Consider the following 20687-nt stretch of genomic DNA (forward strand, 5'->3'; position numbering starts at 1 on the left):
CCAAATGAACTGGCCATGCATAGCCTGATGCAGACATACAGGCAGTGTCTTTTCCCAAAGCGATAATGAAGGCTTGCTGATCCCATATTTTAAAAGGGTCATCATTTTCTCACGAACCAACATAAACACCATGGAGGAATGCATCAGCCTTTAAGGAGACGATTGATCGAGAAAGCATCAAACTCTAGTCAGCTTGAATTTGGGAAATAGAGGAACCAAACCCGTTCCCAGCTTTAAGAAGCTTCATTTCATATCTGGTTCAGCTCCCACTACATGACGGTGGTTTCAGCTGAGCTTTACTGAAATGGGCAAATCTGATTCCACTGTGAACATACAAATGTTTTAAGTAGCCTAAATGCTTCGCTGACGTAGTTATTGGCCTGTTGGGGACCTGATAGCTTGATGACACAGGCATTTAGCATAATTGCAATGAGCTCAAGCAGCATCAAAGTTGGCTAAGCCTTTTTGTAGTTCTATCTAAATCTTGTCACGGCCAGCACAAATTCAGGCCTGGAAGTAATTCAAGAATACCAACTAAAGGCGAAAAAAATGCTCCAGCTATAAAATTTGGTATAACATGGTTTTCCAATAGAGATTTCCAGTTCATTTCAAGCAATGAATCTATGTTCACATCCAAATCCATGCCAGCTTTAAGAAAACATCCACCTTCGCAATCATAAGTATAATGAATCACCAGTTACCTTATGCGCTCCCCAACCTTTCAAGTCCTCACTGCTTCCTGCCTCTGGACTGTTTTATTTTGGTTTTATTGAATACCCTGTATCTTTGAGAACTGGGTACCTTCGAAGGCATCCATCAAGGTCAAGGTCTTCACAACATAGAGTTTTATAGCCTGGCTCTTTGCAGTTCTAGCTTACCTATGGTTCCTAGATGGACTTCATCGGGGCCATCTGCAATTCTTAAAGTCCGTGCGGTTGCCCATAAGTGAGACAAAACAGTGTCCGATGATAAACCAGCGGCACCATGAACTTGCATTGCCATGTCGAGCACCTTCAAAGCCATATTTGGTGCTGCTACCTGCCAGATAGGTGATTGGTTTTGCTTCTCAAGTCGGTAGGAAAAAATGGGAATATTCAGGTAGAGTTCTTGATTGTACCTTAGCCATAGCGATGGTTCCACGGGCCTTTTTGTTCCCAAGCCGGTCGAGCTGATCAGCTGCTTCCAGAACTAAGAGCCTTGCCTGCTCCAGTTCGATTCGACACTGTAAAACCCAATGACAGATCATGCTGTCAGCATTTTTCATCAAAAAAGACACTAGATTAAGATGACCAAATGTTAAAAAATGGCTGCACAGAAATTAAAATTGCAAGAGTTTACACACTTTCAAAGGATATTCTATAAACAGAAAAGAGCAATTGTCATTTTTATTTTCTTTCAATCTAGAATATGGATTATGATGAAAGAGAGTGACAATCAGTTTCACTTAGCCAATTTCTACAATTAAATGATTCTGGGTCAGGACGATAGATCCTAATATAACTAAAAATGTGGATAAAAGTGGATGTGAACCTATGCGGTTTGTTCGCTGCATGCCTTTGAGACTGCAGAAGAGTAGTTCACATAATGGGCAATAATAAGGGCCCAGGTATATACTTGTTTCACGCATGAACAAGGTGGATGTTCAAGGAAGAACTGGTGGTGTCAAGAATGAAGCAAATGCACAGCCTGCAAATTATAAGGCACTCACTGAGATGATACAAGTATATGCAGAGACAATCTGCAGCCCTGGAAAGGAGAAAGAAGATAAATGGAAGAGTTTGAAATAAGTGAACACATAAGATAAACTGGAAAATAATAATGCAGAAAGATCTCAAATAGCATGCATTTAAGTTTCTGGTTGGTTGCAAGGTAAACTTTCGAAATGCAAAAGGAAAAATAGAATTTTCACATGGAAAATACTTCAGGGATTTGGAAATAGATATGCCAAAATTTTCAATATTTTATTTAAACAAAAAAATGTAAAACTAGGATTTTCAAAGGAAATTTGCTTTCGACGCAATTCCCCTACCTACCAAGTAGATCCTAATTCAGAAGGTAGTCCATAATAATGGATAGCAGATTTAGGTGCTTGGAATAGGAGGCTCATAGGTCATGATTAATTTCATGCAAAAACCGACATGCTAGAATTTATGGTTTATATTAATTTTCCGAATACCTATGGTTTATAACTTGCATTCGTTTCAAGCATCCATTCACTTCAACAAAGATTCTGTGTAAAGAATCAAACATTAGCACTATGAAATGGTAGTCTTAAAAAATGATGGCAGTCCATTCATTCCAAGACACTTAACTTTAGAACTATCACCACTTAGCACTAGTTCTCAAGTTTTCTGCATTCTGCGTTAAGGTGGCTAACCTAAGTCCTCAAAACCAATATTTAGTGAATGCATCAGCAAAAGCATTACCTTGGCAATACTAGACAAAAAGGAACCTTGCTGTGCAATCAACTTTCCAAAAACTTTCCTTCTAAGAGCCCTTTCAGCCATCATTTGCATGCCACGTTCTGCTGCTCCTATCAGTCTCATGCAATGATGTAATCTTCCAGGACCCAGCCTACCCTGCAAAGATGAAGATGTTCAGGAATTTCAAGTGTTCAGGAGCTCTTTAAGAAGATATTAACTAATGCTTACTTGAGCTATCTCAAACCCTCGTCCTTCTCCAAGCAGGATATTTTCTACTGGCACACGCACATTTTCGAAAGTTATTTCTGCATGACCATGAGGTGCATCATCAAAACCAAAGACCAATAATGGTCTATTTATCTGCACACCAGGAGTATTGATGTCTACTAAAATCATTGACTGTTGTTTATGCTTAGCAGCAGTGAAATCTGTTTTTCCCTGCATGGCAATTCATATCTTTGGTTTACTTGGGGGTAAAATAAAGAAAGAAAGAAAAATAACATCATTCATGTGTCTCAGCACCACTTGCGATGACAACAGTTTTAACTCACCATAACTACAAGAATTTTGCATCTAGGGTCCATTGCTCCACTTGTCCACCACTTCTTTCCGTTAATGACATAAAAATCTCCCTGTCTGCATTAAACATCATTGCAGCAACAGCTAAAGGTAAAAATCCATGTTGGGTGCATCCTAGGGCAGTTGCCAATTTATGAGACAACAGAACAGGTAGATGATTCAACTTCATGAATCATGACACATGAAGAGCAAGAAAAAGAATGCATCAAAAAAATGAAATAAAACAACTCCGTGCCATAGGAAGACTACACATTATTCATATTAGTATACAAGTATGCAATCCAATTCACAGATGTTCTGAACAACCTCTGAACAGACTACAAGTTATTTTTTATGTCAATGACCATGTAAGTCAACTGCAGTCTTCTCCCCACAAAAAGGTGCATCTAGAAGGAATTGACCTCCCGTCATAATAGATCATGAGGTTTCTATCATTATAAAGGTTCATTGCCATAGCCAAATTTCTCTTCTTCCTTCCTTTCTTTTCTTCTTCTTCTTCTTCTCCTTCGTCCTCCTTTTTCTGGAGAAGTTTGCTCTTGTTTTCAGTCAAGTGGTTGGCATGGAGTCAAGCAAGGATGTTAAACAATCAATTAGTTCCTTCTTTCTTCATTTCCCCCATTGTTAGATTCAAACAACCCATTAAAGAGTTACATCCAGGCAATGCCTTTTCTTTTCTTTCTTTCTTCCTTTTTTTTCTTTTGAAAAAAAGGTCTAAGCTAAATACCTGGGGGCAATTATTTATGGGCCAATGCCTGAGACATACCCCAAACTAGCACCGGCAGCTCCACTAACTCTGTAAAACAGTCAAGAGAGAGCCTTACAACTCATTTTGTTTCATATCACAATGCCGTAAATCAGTTCTTGTTCAAATATCTTAAGACCCTTATGTTTTTGTACATTCTTTCATCTTCCAATTTACGACTCACTTTGTCCAACTTTAGCCAGTTACATCATCAAAAATAACACATGCAAAACAGCAAAAGTTTTTCTTCTCAAACATTTACTTTCTGTTCATCGAGTACAGTGCAAACATGTGACTTCTAGTGGAAATTCATTGAACAGGCTCAACTACTGAACTAGGCCTGCTGTAGAATTATCATACAAAATTAGATTATCATGCAAGTTCTTGGACATCATGGATCTATTCATTTAGATTATCTTACCAACAAAAAGCATTTAAATTATATCAATTATCACTTTTATACAAAATTTCCAAGTCTAACCATCCTTCAAAATCGATGCAGCATGCTTTCTATCCTCCTGATTAAGATTGACTGGTTCTACTTCATAATGAAAACAACCTAATCCAAAAGAAGCAGAGATGATGCTTTTAAGTTTATAAATCTGAAAACAGTGCCCATAAGTCTGCTTATGCTAACTAAAACACAGTATAGATCATTTAACTAGAAAAGCCAACTAAATTGAATTTGGATAAAGAAAAATGCATTGCTTGAGTATGCAGAATGTGGACACAGTGAACTACCGAGTATATAATATATATCAGGCAAATAATTATTTGATATAAATATATGGCACTGGCTGTTGTAACAGAAAATAACCTACAACCAATGTAAAAAATAATGAGAAAAAACTTTAAACGATCAGAAAGGACTGAAGTACAAGATTACCCATCCAACATCCCAATTTGAACAGAACAGTAACATTATGAAAGTTGCTTTATGTACAAAAAATAAAGGTTATTGGAATACCACATGAACACGAAAATGGATGTAAACAATATGCAAATTGCATGTTATACCAACTAGACAAAGAAAAAGTATACAAAAATTCCATAAACCCAAGAAACAGTGATGAACCAAATGCTTGCAGCATAAATGGAAGGCAAATGATGAAAGTTTAATAATTTTGCATGTGATATGCCTGGGAAGACAATATATAGTGTTTTTGCAAGGAATTTGCATCTTTAAACCAAACATTGTTTCAGCCTGCCATATGATCTTACCTAGTAATCGAGCATTCAATGTTGGTTGCATCAGAAGATGCAACTTGTGGCTCCGTCATTGCAAATCCAGACCGAATTTTTCCTTCTAGTAAAGGAATAAGCCACTCTTTAAGTTGTTCCTTAGTTCCATATCTCAACAATACCTAAAACAGAAAACCATAGTTGGAATCAGAATATTTATTGTCACACCATATGTGATCATTGAACTTGACAAAGCACTGAGACAATGACATATCAGTGAACTTGAATATTCTTTCTTCCACATTTTAACAATATGTCTTTTAAGGTCTTTCTAGTGGCTCCAAATTCTAACTATTTGATTTCATGCACCCACCCCCACCCACCCACACCCCCCCCCCCCCCAAAAAAAACCTCTTTCCCTTCTTTTTTGTGCCTGTGGGGGAGGTGGGGGTGAAATCAAATAGTTAGAATTTGGAGCAAGTAGAAAGACCTTAAAAAACATGTTGTTAAAATGACAAAAAATGAGGAGAGATACAATGATATCCAAGAGTTACAAAGATTGCCTAGTTTCCTCGATGGCAACATATTTATTTAAGTGTAAAATGTGTTAAAGGTTGAAAAGGATTTATAAGCTTTTATATCAAATCATGGATCACAAATACTCAATTGTAATATTGACATGATGAAGAAAAGGTGTGGAGGAAACAGCAACTATCACCATATTATGGCATGTTGAAATTGATTGTCATTTCTAGAGTCTGATATATATTTCATAAGTACTTTAAAAATCAAATTTTCAAATCATGGTCTACACCCTCAACATGAACTTCTCCGACTATAAATGTGAGACTAAATGTCAGTCCCTGAGCACTCTATTACAGTCTGCTTGTCGAGCTTTCATCAAGTAATAGATTCCCTTTATTGTTTAAACAATATTTTAATCATACAGGAGTTTGTTCATCTCAACAGATACAGAGCCACTCGGTGACAAAAATAATACAAAACCCAACAAAAAACATTATCTAGTATCAGTTTGCTCAATGATGGCAGGGCTCTTCAAGATGAAATGTCAACTGTAGTGACCTTAAATAAATTTTGCAGTCATTTCATAATTCCCAACTACTTGAATGAGGATAAACTATTAAATTGTCAAATAGGACCATCCCAGATCACCCCTATACCTTCTTCAGAGCCTACATGCTCTCCTGATCGTCTGGTTCCTCATTTCTTGCCATCCCTTTGAAGCAACAGTTAATTCTCATGTCAATTTTCTTGTCATGCTCATCCTCAGAGCCATCTTTCTGCTGATTGTCCCCCTAATGCATTGCCCTGCTAGGCTTTTTTGACATAGATGGCAATATCGCATCACCATCCAAAGGACATAATACATGCATTGCAACCACTGATTATTTCTCAAAATTGAGTCATAGTCTCTTCCGGTAGCTGTTCATGCCAAACAGGCACCACAAGCTTATCAAGAGGCTATCCATAAAAATAATGTCTAACATCCAAATGACAAGCACCCATGTTTGAGGAGAGCGTATTTCAGCATTCCTTAGACCATACTCCTTTTCCAGCAGAAGAGTCCCTGTCAACAAGTGCATCAAGAGACTCAACATGCCAATGATAGCTCGGCAAAATGCAGTAACCTGGATTCTTTGATTTACCCAAAACTTGGAAAGATTTAAAGGATCCACACTTACAAGCCCACAACCCCACACTCATACCCAAGCCCATGTAGCATTGCTGAAAGCTTCATCCAAAAGCATGGCATATAAACTATGATAAAAGTAAAACCATTGATCCTGCAGTAAAGATGGGAACAGTTTGTAATGTCTAACAACAAGGCCTACAATATAAGCTGTTTATGTTATGGATTTCCCTAAGGATCATTCACATCAAGGGTATCAATGGGCTAGGAAAGACTCAAGCCTGAATAGAGCCTGTGGTTTAAACCTCAGGTCAGAGGCTGACCTGGCTCAAAGCCAGACCAAGGGTATAAGGCCCAACCTGACTGGAGTTTGGATACTATTTCCAGGCAAGGTCAAGCTCAAATTGGGCCACAGTTCTTTTCCAACATGTTCTCAAACAGCCCAACAAGGTTTGGGCTTTATCCTATTTCGGGTACAATAGGGCTTCAGGGATCAAAATTTGAACCCAACTCATTTCTACAGGTAGGGACTCTCAGTCCACTTGGAATGGCTCTACTAATTGACAGCCCTACTTAGCATCCATGTCTATTAAGACTTAACTGGGCTTTGGTTTGGCGGTTGGGGGCGGGAAGGCATGAATGTTCCACGCCGACGAGTTTATTTATAACAAGTCAAAATGGAGTTATGTTAGTTGATATTGTGGTGATCATTTAAACATCACTTATCTTATTTAAAAAGTTCCCGGCATTGATTTTTTCATTAAACTTCAATAGCTCAGGGCCCTTTAACATTTGCATATGAGACCTCACTTTCTTGCTTTATAATTCATTGAAAAGGTAGTAATTAGGTTTATCATTTAAGTATATGGATTGTTGCAGTATTGATGCTGAAAAAATCTACTCAAAATTTTAAGGTCATTTTTTAGGAAAAGAAAATCTCCTGAAGTTGTCGTGTATCAAATATTTGTTCAATTCTAATGAAGATTCCCAAGGACATTTTCCATCTAATAATCTTGATGCATAAGTTTAATCTAAAATATATTTCTGGTGCCTGTGAAGTACTGGTAGAAAACAACACCTATCTTACAACAGCAAACATACTTTTATATCCTTTCATGCAAAAATACTCATGACTTTCCGCTTAGACTCAAATTCAGTCCCCAACTTGAGTTTCTTCAAACTAAAGCTAGATGTCTTATCTAAATTAAAGTATTTCCCAATTCTTTTTGAGTCTACTTATGACCAGGTGACCATAAAGGGAGCAAATGAAAATTTTGCTACTTCACTGTCAATATTAAAAGATATCACAAAACAATCCATTGAATGTATAATGATGTAATTCATCAATGTAGTAATCATTAAGCAGTCACAAAGCAAAAGAAACCATAAATATGAATTACTGCCATTGATAACAAAAGACATTCCTGACTGAAACTATGACAAATGTTATGAGAGGTTCACCAGATTAAAACACAGTCACTAAAGCATTTAGGACATAATGGGTGCTTTTATGTACCTCCATATTACCAGTGTCCGGCGCACCACAATTAAAAATTTGTGGTGCCCAAACAGAACGGCCCATTATCTCACACAAATATCCATACTCAAGGTTCGAAAGCCCTGCACCTAGCAAATGATCATTCCAGTATCCTGCAGAAGCATGATCTTCTCCATCAAAAAGCAGTTTCCTTGCTCTAGCAGCACTGTCCAACTGCACATGAACCACAGCCATACACAACTAATTACCAAAAAAATATGCATCACTTCATAACCAAGCAGCAATTGCTTAAAAATAAACTAATAGAAGTATAATTGAAGAAAGCAATGGATCAAAACCAACAAAATTTGTTTCACCTATAAGTGGATCACAAAGATAAATGAAAATAAAGAGTATATGGATAAGATACATACAGGGATCCACAAGTTCCACAGGCCTTCTCTCTTTGCTAACTCTTTTAATTTCTCTTCTTGTGGATGAATTGTCCAGCGTGCAGTTGATTGTGCAAGTTCATAAAACTCGCTTTCCATTGGGTAAATATGATTTTCCATAAACATTAGTAATTTATTACGAAGTTCCAAAACCTTTTGACTAGGTACAAATTTGCCCTGTTCCTTTGCAGGGTATGAATCTTCTTTCTCTTTATCCAACTTTTTCCAAGAAACTTCTGAATCCTGAATACCTGAATACAAATCCCAAGAGTGACATGTTTGTAGATCTCTGAAGCAACTAAGATCTTGATGTGGAAAAGATACTGATATAGTATTTATAAACCATACATGCACACTGAACAAAAATTAAGTTTCTTATCTTGATATCCAAATGAAAATATTGCAAAACTATTAGAGACTAGATTTTGGTTCGAGTCATTAAGGTCTTCTTCTAACAATTTGACCTTCTGCATTGAAAAATGAGAATTAAATGCTGGCATTAATTTGCTACCATGCTGTCAAAAATGAGCCTAAAAGAACAGAAGTTACCCAGACAAATGACCACAGTAACTGAATCAACCACAAACTATGAGCATATGTTATGTGAATTCTTTTATGCCATTTATTTCTCCATGAGGGGTACAGCAATCATCAACCTAAGCCACAGAACAGTTGAACTTGTAACAACGATTTACAGCATCTTTCACAATATAGTGTTTATCAAGAGTATTGTTAGATGGAGTTGTTCAGAACTCAGTCATGATCTTAAAAAAGTAAGAATGCAGGAGATCTGGAGTGAGTTTTATCCAGTTAGTAAACAGCATAAATAGCAAGTGATGCCCTGAAAGCATAAGTTTTCCTAAATAAGCTTCCAAGACCTTCAACTATTACTCTTTGAGTAGTTCAAAAATGGGGTGCCATGATAATGTTTTAGGAAGATGATGCAGCTTGGGCAAAATCACCTAAACCACATGGTTTGGCCAATTTAAAATTTAATGCTTTAAAAAATCCCAGAGTTTTAAAACAATAGGTAAGCTACCAGGATTAATTTAGTCAGGTTTTGTTCAATGAGGTGATTCTGTCCACTTCAAATCAGTCCTCATGAAAGTACGCAGAACTAGAATCAGATCCCATGCTGACCAGTCGGCGGTATGGTTCGATACATCCCCATATCAGACTATACCAGGTCCCAACCAACACGGCAAACAAAGTTGAGGTGAGGGAGAACTAAAGTATTAAAAAGAGAGAGGGAGGGAGGAAGACAAGGAAAGGGAGGTTGGCGGAGACACCGGCAGTAGCCATCAGAGGGCCATGGAGGGAGAGAGAGGAAGAGAGAGAGAAACGAAAGGAGGGGGAGGCTGGTGGTGGCTGTCGGAGGACCGCGGAGGCCTCCATAAGAACGGAATCCCCCCCCACCCGAGGGGGCTTCCATTGGTTTGAAACAAACTGTTGCCGACTTCACTATGAATCAGGGCAAAAAAAAAAAATTGCCCTATTCGAAACAGGGACAATCACCCATGTTTCCAATTCACGAAAGTCGAAGGAGATTTCAGCCTTCCAAGGGCCTCAGCGGCCCTCCAATAGCGGCCCTCCAATAGTCACCACCGGCCTCCCCCTCCTTCCATTTCTCTCCCTCCCTCCCTCTCTCTCTCTCTCACTCTATCTATCTATCTATCTATCTATTTTCATCTATTTGGACTTAGACAGAGCTCTGGAGGCCTCAATAGCCCTCCGATGGTCTTGACAGGACATCGATGGCCACCACCAACCTTCTTCTCTCCTTCCCTCCCCCCCCTCTTCCTCTCTTTCCTTCTCCCTTTATTTTCTAGGTGTTCTAAATTGAAAGCCCAAACCACACCGGTAGGCCGTTGGTATGGTTTGGCATGCCCAAAATCACTTGGCTCGAGATGGTTCGGCGAACCTTAGCCCTCACTCTTATGAAAACATAAATGGTTATTGCTGTGAAATTTTCCTTGATGGAAGTCAATAGGAAAAGGTATAGCTGATATACTAGGTGATGAATGCTCAGCATTATCATCATTTGCCAGCAGCATCCTCAGAAGATACCTAAGTTCTAGGAAATGCTTCTACTGGTACAAAAGCGTTCTACATATTAATATCTAATAAGCAGATTATCTCCAATATCTAATATGCTTCTGAGGAACAAAGTTGGTCCCATGATTGATATAAATAGTTTTTAAGATATATTAACTAATAATCTTTTTCAGTCTCAAAATATATACCATATTTTTTTGATGAGAAAAACAAAAAATATCAAATCATATGATAACTATTATCTACATGCATGGTGCATCCCTCCATATATCTTTCCATTTCTGCCAGAAAAAATAAAAACGTACAGCCTCTATTTCATCCTTCTATCTTCTACACTTCTAAATGTTTTAGTCTAATCTCAGAGTTTCTCAATTTCCATATTTTCTTTTCGTCCTTTGGTTTTAAAGAATTTTGAAATATGGATTGAAGTCAATAATCAACACTGTGGCTGAAACAGTTCTGCTCAGCAATAACACATGATTCTAAACTCCATTTGACAGAAGTTCTTTATAATAAGAATACAACCAGAACATCTAACATACACAAGAATGCTCACAGAAGTAAATATTTACTGGCATGAAAATAACCACTTGACAAGATCTGAAATTAATTTTGATAACATAAGTACCTTGTGGGGGCTGAAGAGGAAGCACAGATTTTTTATTAATAAATGCCCAGGCATAATCAATCAAAACATTAGCTACGTTTCCAGCATATCGAGCACGCTCACCACCAGAAGCATTACCCTGCATTTGTGTTTGGCATTTAAATACAAATAAACAACATGTTGAAATTTTGCATTAGGGAGGGTGAATACCAAAGTCCATCTGTGATATACTCCTGCATAAATGGATGCCCCTCGGAACAAAGAAAAGGCAACATAGAATTTCCAGCCTGCAGCTGGCCAAGGTTTTCCCTGAGATCAATTTCAGATAAAAAGGTTAGCAATAGTAAGTATGGGACGAAGGGCCAATGTGATAAATGAAGTCACCACCAGAAGATTGCTAAAAACAGAACCATCAAGTCAGTGCTTACTGAAGCAGAGCAGTATACAGCCAGGTATTCTGCTAAAGAAGGAATGCCTTCTGGAGTACCATTAAATTCAAATCCTCCATATGATTCTCTATCAACTAGCATCACGTCCACAATATAAGGCTGCAAAAAGTATTAAGTCAAGTTTGACTTGACACTATTGTGTTCAAAAGCTTTAGACAATCATTTCATGCTTTGCAGGCACTATTTTAAAATATTTCAATTGATGGTAATTACAAAATATAAACTCTACATATTTAGAGCTAAAATTCATGATAGTACTGATTAAATGATATGGAAAGATTGAAATTATACCAGACATGCACCATGTAAGAGCATGCCAATTCTTTAACTAGTTCTGTGACTTCTGTCAATGTTGCTAGTGATACATGTGATGGATTTTTGCAGTATCCGCTATGATGTTTCTTATCCATCAGCTGAGTACATTTGAAAATGATTAACCCACATCTTAGCTGCCTGAATTGGCAGCACATGCAGATATAGTGAAGCATAGTTAAAAAATCAGAAGCACCTAAGAAGCAGTAATTTAGAAAAAAAATTGTTCCAGCAATAAATGATGATTGATCTGAAAGGAAGTCGCAGCAAAGAAGGTGACAACCAAGGCATGCCATACTGTACCGAGCCAAGAGGTATGGGGCATACTGTATTGTGTTAGTTCAGTACCTGCATGTGGTACAGGGGACATATCAACATGCGGTATGCCAAACCAACCTCAATACCAAGAATACTGACACAATAACAGGGTAGCACCAGTACAGGGCCTGGTACTGAGATGACGTACTTCGATGACAGCATTCAGAAGTGGGTGTGAAAGAAAGAGCAAGCATTTGAATGATTGAATAGGGCATGATGCTCTGGTTAGAACAACTCAAACTAATAAGATTCATATACATTAACCTAAATGCAAGACTATGTAGCACAACCTGGATAAGAAATTCATTCTCTCAAAGCATTCATCTAGTAAAAGAAAGATGAGCTATGGTATATGGGTTGAATGACCTATGAAATGTATATGATCATAGCTATGTGTAAAGCATGTTCCTGTTATACAGAAATTTTTGGCATATTTAAGTAAATATTTTTCCATCACTCATTCATTACATTATTGCAAATGTGAAAGTAGCTGAAGTAAATTTTCAAAGTGACAAACTAATCCAAAAAAATTAAAGCACCTGAATCCTGATACATCAAATTTTCACCACCTGAAAGTAATATGGAAGGATCATGGCCTATTAAACACTTAAGCCATAATCAATAGCCTCCTAGAATTAGAGAAATAACAAGTTAGAACTACAACAATGCAATCCATGATGACACGAAATCCTTTTAATACTGGAAGATAGGACAAGGAAACGAGTACAAAGGAAACAGGGTCTGTGTATGTTATGCAAGAAATGGATATCATAAATTACAGAAAATGTAGTAATGATATAATACAAATAAAGCAGTATACTTATAAGTATAATACAAAAGAATGAAAGAAAGGAGAAAGTACCAAGCTGCTGTATGCAACATCACACATTTGGTTCCCCAAAGTTGATAGTTCCCAATCAAGAATACCAATAACTCGATCCTGTAGAAGAAATGAAGGAAAATCGTGAGCCTTCTTGTATAAATATCAGAACAGCAGTATATCAGGTGCTTATTAGCCCCAAGGGGCGTTCATCACTTTTCTGGATGTCAAACTGATTGCTGCCTAGTGTAGATATCTCAGGGCCAATTATAACATCAAAAGGCACATAAAAAATGGTGTAAAGTATGAGAAGAAATGCTACACATTCATTAGCCCATTAGCAGGGATACAAAAAAAGATGAGATAGCCATTACTCATTTTAAGATAGTTCGAAGTCAAAAGCCAACTACAACATGCTATAGAACCCTCACAAGAGCCATATTTAAAAGTTGTATCTTTCATTCCAGTAATTTTTGTTGGAGAGTGGGATAGTCCCACGTCGGATAGGCAAGGGACTTTAGGTGGCCTTAAATACACAAACCCACCCTCCTATAAACTTAAGATTTTGGGCTGGACTGCTGACATGGCATCGGAGTTATCATCCTTTAACCATCTCATTTCACTTCATTCTCCCCCTTGCTTTTCACATGTTGATCTTCAGATTTTGCCCTGCAGGTTCTCCATGTGCAAAGGGGTGCTAGAGATTGGGATAGCCCACATCAGATACACAAGGGACATTAGGTGGCCTAAAAGACACATGAGCCCATCCATCTATCAGCTTAAGCTTTTGAGATGGGTTGCTAACATGGTATCAAAGCCAGCCACCCCTTAGCTATCCATTCGCTCCCTTCTCCCCTATTGCTTTCAACATGTACCTAAAGTCCCTTGCCTATCCAATGTGGGACCATCCCACTTTCCATCATTCCCTCGGACATGGAGAACCAACAGGATGAAACCCGAAGAAGGGAGACAAATGAAAAACAATGAGAGAGAACAAAGCGAAATGGACAGCTAAATCCAGACCAAAACCTTAAGCTGATAGATTGATGGGCTCATACGTATTTCAAGCCACCTAATATCCCTTGCCTATCTGATGCAGGATCATCCCACTGTCCAACAAGATCTTGTTATTGTGGTTAAAAAAGAGAAGAGATAGATCAGACTCCAATAATATGATAACTTTTAGGCATACAAGAGCCAGCCTATCATAATGTTCCTCCCCCCTTCCATAGTTCCAAGGAGATCATGTTTTATCAAGCAAAACAAAGAAAACTCATAAAATGGCCCCAGCAATAAGATCTGAACTTGTGCTTTTGGGGATTACTCATACAGTCATACACATATGTAATCATATATATGTGTGTGTATGTATGCACGTATGTACATACATACATACATATGTGTGTGTGTGTGTGTGTGTAACCTTCAAAATTTTTCTTTTCTTTAGTTTGTAATATGGAGATTTTTAAGATGTAACAAGTGTATTTTAGTTTCTCTTTATGGAAAAAAAAAAAGTATAATTTTAAATGTACACACAATAAACATAATCATTAAAAGTGTAGAAAATAGAGATATCTATTTTCATTATAAAGCTATCCAAAATAGTCGATTATGTAAATTTCAATTGAATGCACACCAAGCGACATAGGCATGGAAAACAATACTTATATTATATCCTCTCTCTCTTCCTCTTACTCTCCCTAGTATGCAGCTATTTGTTTGAATAAAGCAAAATGCAAATGCAATAGTTGAGCATATATGCAAATAACCAACCTCAACAGGATGAAAGACTAGGTTATCAATCCGAAAGTCCCCATGAACAAGACCAGTGCCTGATGCTGCTGAGGAATCTTCCTGTGGAATATGTTGCTTCAGCCAACTAGCCAGATCTAGCATCTTAGGATTTTGATCAGGTTTTCCTTCACCAGTTGAAGCGAGATATTGCTTCTCCCACCTTTCTACCTATCACAGACAGATGAGCATTTTCATTGAAGCATATCAACATTAATTTTTCATGTTTGTCTAAAAGTCTGCGAGTATATTAAGAAACCTGATATAGTTCTATGCTATGCCCTGGAGGTCACAAGTTCGAAACATAGAAACAACCTCTCCAAATATAGGGGTAAGGCTGTGTATATTTAACCCTCCCCAGACTCCATGATGGAAGGAGCCTTGGGCACTGTGATGCCCTTTATTTAGTATTGCGAGCAAAATTAGCAATATGCCTAAGGTAATCTCCATCAATTTACAAAGTTTATTTGATTCATGCAAGGTATTCGGACCCAATTTCACTAGTTCAAGGAATGACTACTCTTAACTTTGCCTTTATTTGGTTAATCTAATATATACTTCTGAAGACACCCTTATTTAGCAGCATGCTAATATCAAAAAGCACACCAACTTGCATAGGTTAACAGACACACATCAAGGCACCAAATACCAGACCCATGCAAATATGCTTCTCACACTCCAATTAGCCCAGCTCTGACACTTGGTCCTCAATGTGAATACACAACTAAGGAGGTAGAAGTTTAGCATATATTAGCATATATGAATATCATAATCAATAAGAGACTGCCAAAAATAACCAAGCCACCCCAGATGCTTCACTACTTTATCCTCGAACCACTGAGCTTTCCAACTTCCTCTAATGTACATATGTTTTCTCTATCCCATGTGTATTACCAAAAATCCATCACAACAATCTCTCTCTATGCCCTTATTATCATATTTTTCCACACTTCTTCCTTTCATGGAACAAAAAGGTTCACTTATTTAATAGTAAAAAATCAAAATAAAACAGTAAAATAGTCATGAAAATAAATGATCCAGTTTTCACAATCCATTCAGGCAATGGCTACTGGTTCCACACTGAGAGCATGAACTCATTCATAAAAAGGCTTTTTATAATAAGATGCCCACCAGAGAATTTGGAGGCATCCTTATACACGGACAGGAGTACAGGTAAATCATAGTTCAATAGTTAAGCCATTTGAAGTAAACAAGTGAACTTACCTGTCTCTTGCAGTAGTTTTCCCTCCTCCCAAATTTTTGTAGCCCAATGGAATCCACATTAACTTTGTGTAGAGAAGCTAGAGCTCTCGCAGTTGCTTGATATATTGCCTTCCTCCTTTCAGGGATAATTCCCTGTCACAGAAATGAAGGATTAGTTAAAACATTCATCTATAAAATTTAAAAAAAAAAAAAAAGAAAAAAAGGTACAGAATAGCAAGCTCAGACCTTCCTAACCCAGGTATTCAATTTGATATTGTAATAACATATGCTAAACTGTTACCAACTTCAGAAAATACAAGCAAATCAAGGATCATGAATCTTACTGGTAGCTTATTATCTAGAAACATCCGTCCCTCCAAATACTCCATTATATAGAAAGATGTTCCGAGTATGCTCGTATCAGTGCACAGACAAAAAACCTTAGGAACTGGAACATCTGTATGAACACCTAATGCCTTGAGAACCTGTTTCATCATCGAAAAATCAAATGGAAACAGTGGAGAGGCAGGGGAAAAGAAACTAAAATAACACATGAAACTGCAATGCAATTACTGAATTAAATGGAAGAACTACTCGTTTTACAAATTAGCCTGCGCAGTGTCATTATATCAACTCATTTGTACCCTGTTTGGTTAAAAGAACCATGCACAAATATTTAATAATCAACCAAATAAAGGTGGAAGAAAATAAGGCCAGTGCATGACAAATATCACATTGTAATGGAGATCTATCTATAAATTGAAGATTGAACAATGACTAGAATGCTTCCCTTTACCTTTTTTTCAGAAAATAATATAAACACTTTGAGCTAAAAATATTTGAACTAAGATAAACATTAGCTAAAAGTGAAGATCAGCATGTAGGCAAGTCAATATGCCAGAATGCATGACAAGTTGACAACTATTGAGTTATGAAAACTAGATATTAACCGCTGAGCAAATAGAACTACCAAGAACCTAGCCTTTTCCGGTTCAACTTGATAAGCACAGACTCACTGTTTATTCTTGATATATCTTACTGAAGAAATATAGGAAGTAGCTAGATGGGGTGAATGAAGAAAAACAACTATGATTTGCAAACTCTGGTTTGTAATCAGCGAGCATGTGATTTAGGAGAATCTTACATAATGGCTGAATTGTAAAATGTTCTAAAGAATCACATTTGCTAGAAAAAATGTGTTCAATTGCAAACATAAAAACAAAGCATAGAGCTCAGCAGTCCCAAACTTCCAGTGCACACTTTTTGATGATTAGTAGGGTTGAAATTGGATCGGATATGGATCGGATACCAGTATATTCATATCTATATTTGTTTTTTCTAACAAATACAAATATAGATACAAATATTAGTCAGATTGAAAATTTTATATCTATATTTGTCTTAAACGGATACAAATCGGATACTGCAAATATGGATATAAATATGGATATAAAGTGGATAATTAAACTTCATAACCACAAAATCAAAGATATGACCAAGTGGATGGTAAATCAAATTACCAGCATATTAATGTGGCTATATATTTTCTTTAAAAGTTAACGAGTGTTATATAAAATTAAATAGTATTATAAATAGAATCAGATACTTGGATATGGATCATATAATTGCCTATCCTTATCCATATCCATTTTTTTTTGATAGATATTAATATGGATACAGATATTAATTGGATGGTCAAATTTCTATCTGTATCCGAATAGATTCAGATACAAAAATGTATCTGGATGGATATTATCTGATCCACTTTCACCTCCAAGGATTAAGGCACAATGGAAGTGAGGATATAGGTTCAGTGTCAGGGGCAATAAGCCATACTACGAGAACAAATCACTTCTCTTGTTATAACTGTCGAAATAACGCATCAAGATTCTCATAAGCTTATTTCATGTCATACCAATTTTTTTCTCCTTTGAACTGCATCGAAAGGTGCAACCCATTTGCGCGAGCAATAGTCACCTCTTCAGAACTCGAGATGTACTCGCCCAATACAAGAAAAGAACCCACCATTTCTTTTATCAAATTATAAAATTAACTGGTGCTGCCAGAAAAAAGTCCATCTTTTATAACGATCGTTACATGCGAGGAAGCATAAGGATCCATAATTCCACTTCATCCCGAACCCAAAATTCGGTCTTTTCCCTTTCCCAAACAATCATCGCATATAGAGCTCACAACCGAAGAAAATTTGGATATAAAAGATGAGAAGGAGAAGAGCGAGACCTGGAACTCCCTCTCAACAGCATGAGCGGACTCGAGGAGAACACCGGGGGGTTTCTTTCTTAAGACGTAGCGCTTGACAGCCCCAGGGAAGACTCGGGAAACGGCTTCCAAGCAGAAGGTGGGGTTGGATTGGCCGTGGCCGAACTGCAAGACGGTCAGGTCCACCGGCGGCGGCGGGAAGCCCTCCACGTTGGCCGCAGCGTAGCGGAGCAGCGCCGCCTCGTCGAACCGGTGCCCCGAGTTCACCGGGTCGAGGAGATTGGAAGTGAGCATCGCCATCGGAGAACCCTTGCTAGCTCAGAACGCCGAGAGAGAGAGAGAGAGATTTGAATGGAGGGCAAAAGAAAAGGGAACGGAATTAAAAAGGGGGGAGGTACGGCAATAGGATGATAGGGCCCGCGTGTGGGGCATCGACGGGGTTATCCTGTCCCCCGCGGGTCGCCTGGGAGGAGAGTTGGGGTTGTATTTTTCGAGCGAAAGATGAATGAGAAACTATACCCGATGCGACGTGCACCACGTGGCGGTTATTCTAATAACGCTGTGGGTCCCGCATGAAAAGGACACGCCTTTAAAGAAAAATAGCAGTTATTACGGGATATATCTTTTATTTTGAAAATATACATCTTAAAAATAACAATATATTATTAGTGTTATTATTTTTACTAAAATGTTATTATTTTTTTATTAATGTATTAAAATATAATCTTTTGGACCTAGTGTAAAAGAAGTTTCCCAGCTTTACCAAAAAAAAAAAAAAATCCTAGTAATCACTGTTGCTACTAAAGCAGAAGTCATAAGATAATTATTTTTTTATTTAAAAAATATACTATCATTAAAATATTATTTTTATTAATTATTTAATTATTAAAATATATTTTATTAATATATAAAATATTTATTTTGTTAATAAATAATTTTATAAGAAAGTTCAAGAAAAATTTCTTTTGAATCCTCCTGAAGATCCATTCTCACTCCATTTTTTTAATCAGCAAGGCCTTTAATATCTTTTCTTTTGAAGTTAATGCACATAAATAAATATTTTATAAATTATTAATAAAAAAATATTAAATATTGATAAAGAAGATAACAATTTATTATGAATGGATGCGAGACATCTGATAGGTGAAAAATTTATATGTGGTTGAGTGCAATACCGGATGGATATGAAGTATTCTTATTTTATTCTTTGTACATCTTTCTTGCTTTGTAATGCAATCTAATTTTATAAAATAATTTTTATTTTATTTAAAAAATATATCATCTCTTAAATATTATTTTTATTAATTATATAATTATTTAAAAAATTATATATATTTTATGAATATATAAAATAATATTTAATTAATAAAAATTTTTGTGAGAAAGTTTGAAAAGAAGTATCCTTCAAAAGTTACATCCTCATATATATATATATATATATATATATTTAATCAATGGGAGATTTAATGCCCTTTCTTTTAAAGCTAATGCACATAAATAAATATTTTATAAATTATTAATAAAGTCAACATTAAATATTAACGGAGAAGAGAACAGCTTGTTACGGCTGGATGCATGACATCTGATAAGAAAACAACTTACATATGATTTGAGGCAATGCCGGATGGACAAAAGATCCTCATTTTATTCCTTACAACTCTTCTTCTGCTTTTCAATGCAATCCAATCTAATCCAGAAGAGATTTTGTATGGCATGTTATAAGAACATTGGTAAACTTTCCTGAATTGGACCAATGATCAATTACTTTTTTTGGAAAGTTTGAGTAATTTGTGAATACAGCCTAGCCTACTAATTCTCCACCACATCGACACCAAATCTCCAACCATGAAAACATACCAACAAGTAAAGTCCGTCTAGGGGGCCCACAACATGCGTCTCTATCGGTGACAAAGTTATGTTTTATTTCTGGTTCTAATTGCCTTGCCAATTTAACCATAATGAGTAGGGGAGAGAGCGAGCCAGCAAGGGGACTTGGCGATGGGCGAGAAAGCGCAATGTACATATGGCGGACGGAGGCTCTGCCATATGTAAGATTGGATATGATATCAAATGGACAAAAGCATCCTTATTTTATTTTTTATAATTTTTTTTTGTTTTTCAATGCAATCCAACCATCGGATCAGATATTTTTTTTTTTATTTAAAAAATATACTATCCCTAAAATATTATTTTTTTATTAATTAAATATTTATTTAAAAAATAATATATATTTTATCGATATATAAAATATTTATTTAATTAATAAATATTTTATGAAAAAAATCCGAGAAGAAGTTTCTCCACACCCTCATCCCTTTTTTGATCAGCGGGACCTTTAATGCAATCCACATGAATAAATATTTTTATGAATTATTAATAGAGAAAATATTAATATTAATAGGGAAG

At 36.6% G+C, this 20687-nt stretch overlaps 1 protein-coding gene across 1 annotated transcript; it reads right to left on the minus strand.

Annotated features, from left to right (window-relative positions):
- Positions 1-535: 535 nt before the first annotated feature.
- Positions 536-18650, minus strand: LOC105045148 (probable acyl-CoA dehydrogenase IBR3). Its single transcript, XM_010923316.3, has 16 exons — positions 18303-18650; positions 16406-16546; positions 16083-16214; positions 14841-15029; positions 13110-13187; positions 11597-11716; positions 11379-11477; positions 11190-11307; positions 8489-8757; positions 8094-8288; positions 4966-5108; positions 2975-3059; positions 2652-2861; positions 2427-2579; positions 1118-1222; positions 536-1038 (listed from the first exon to the last, which is right to left on the minus strand). The coding sequence occupies exons 1-16, from the start codon at positions 18579-18581 to the stop codon at positions 847-849; spliced, it is 2508 nt and encodes an 835-aa protein (XP_010921618.2). The 5' UTR covers positions 18582-18650; the 3' UTR covers positions 536-846.
- Positions 18651-20687: the final 2037 nt, after the last annotated feature.

This window comes from Elaeis guineensis, chromosome 5 (assembly GCF_000442705.2).
Source record: "Elaeis guineensis isolate ETL-2024a chromosome 5, EG11, whole genome shotgun sequence".
NCBI lineage: Eukaryota > Viridiplantae > Streptophyta > Magnoliopsida > Arecales > Arecaceae > Elaeis > Elaeis guineensis.

Bases quoted from the DNA above. Each gene is read 5' to 3' on its own strand.
- LOC105045148 (XM_010923316.3), bottom strand. From the start codon at position 18,581: ATGGCGATGCTCACTTCCAATCTCCTCGACCCGGTGAACTCGGGGCAC. The intron at 11,478-11,596 runs GTAAGCACTGAC...AATTGATCTCAG, and splicing joins CTGTATACTGCTCTGCTTCA to GGAAAACCTTGGCCAGCTGC. The intron at 1,039-1,117 runs GTACAATCAAGA...CCTATCTGGCAG, and splicing joins GAACCATCGCTATGGCTAAG to GTAGCAGCACCAAATATGGC.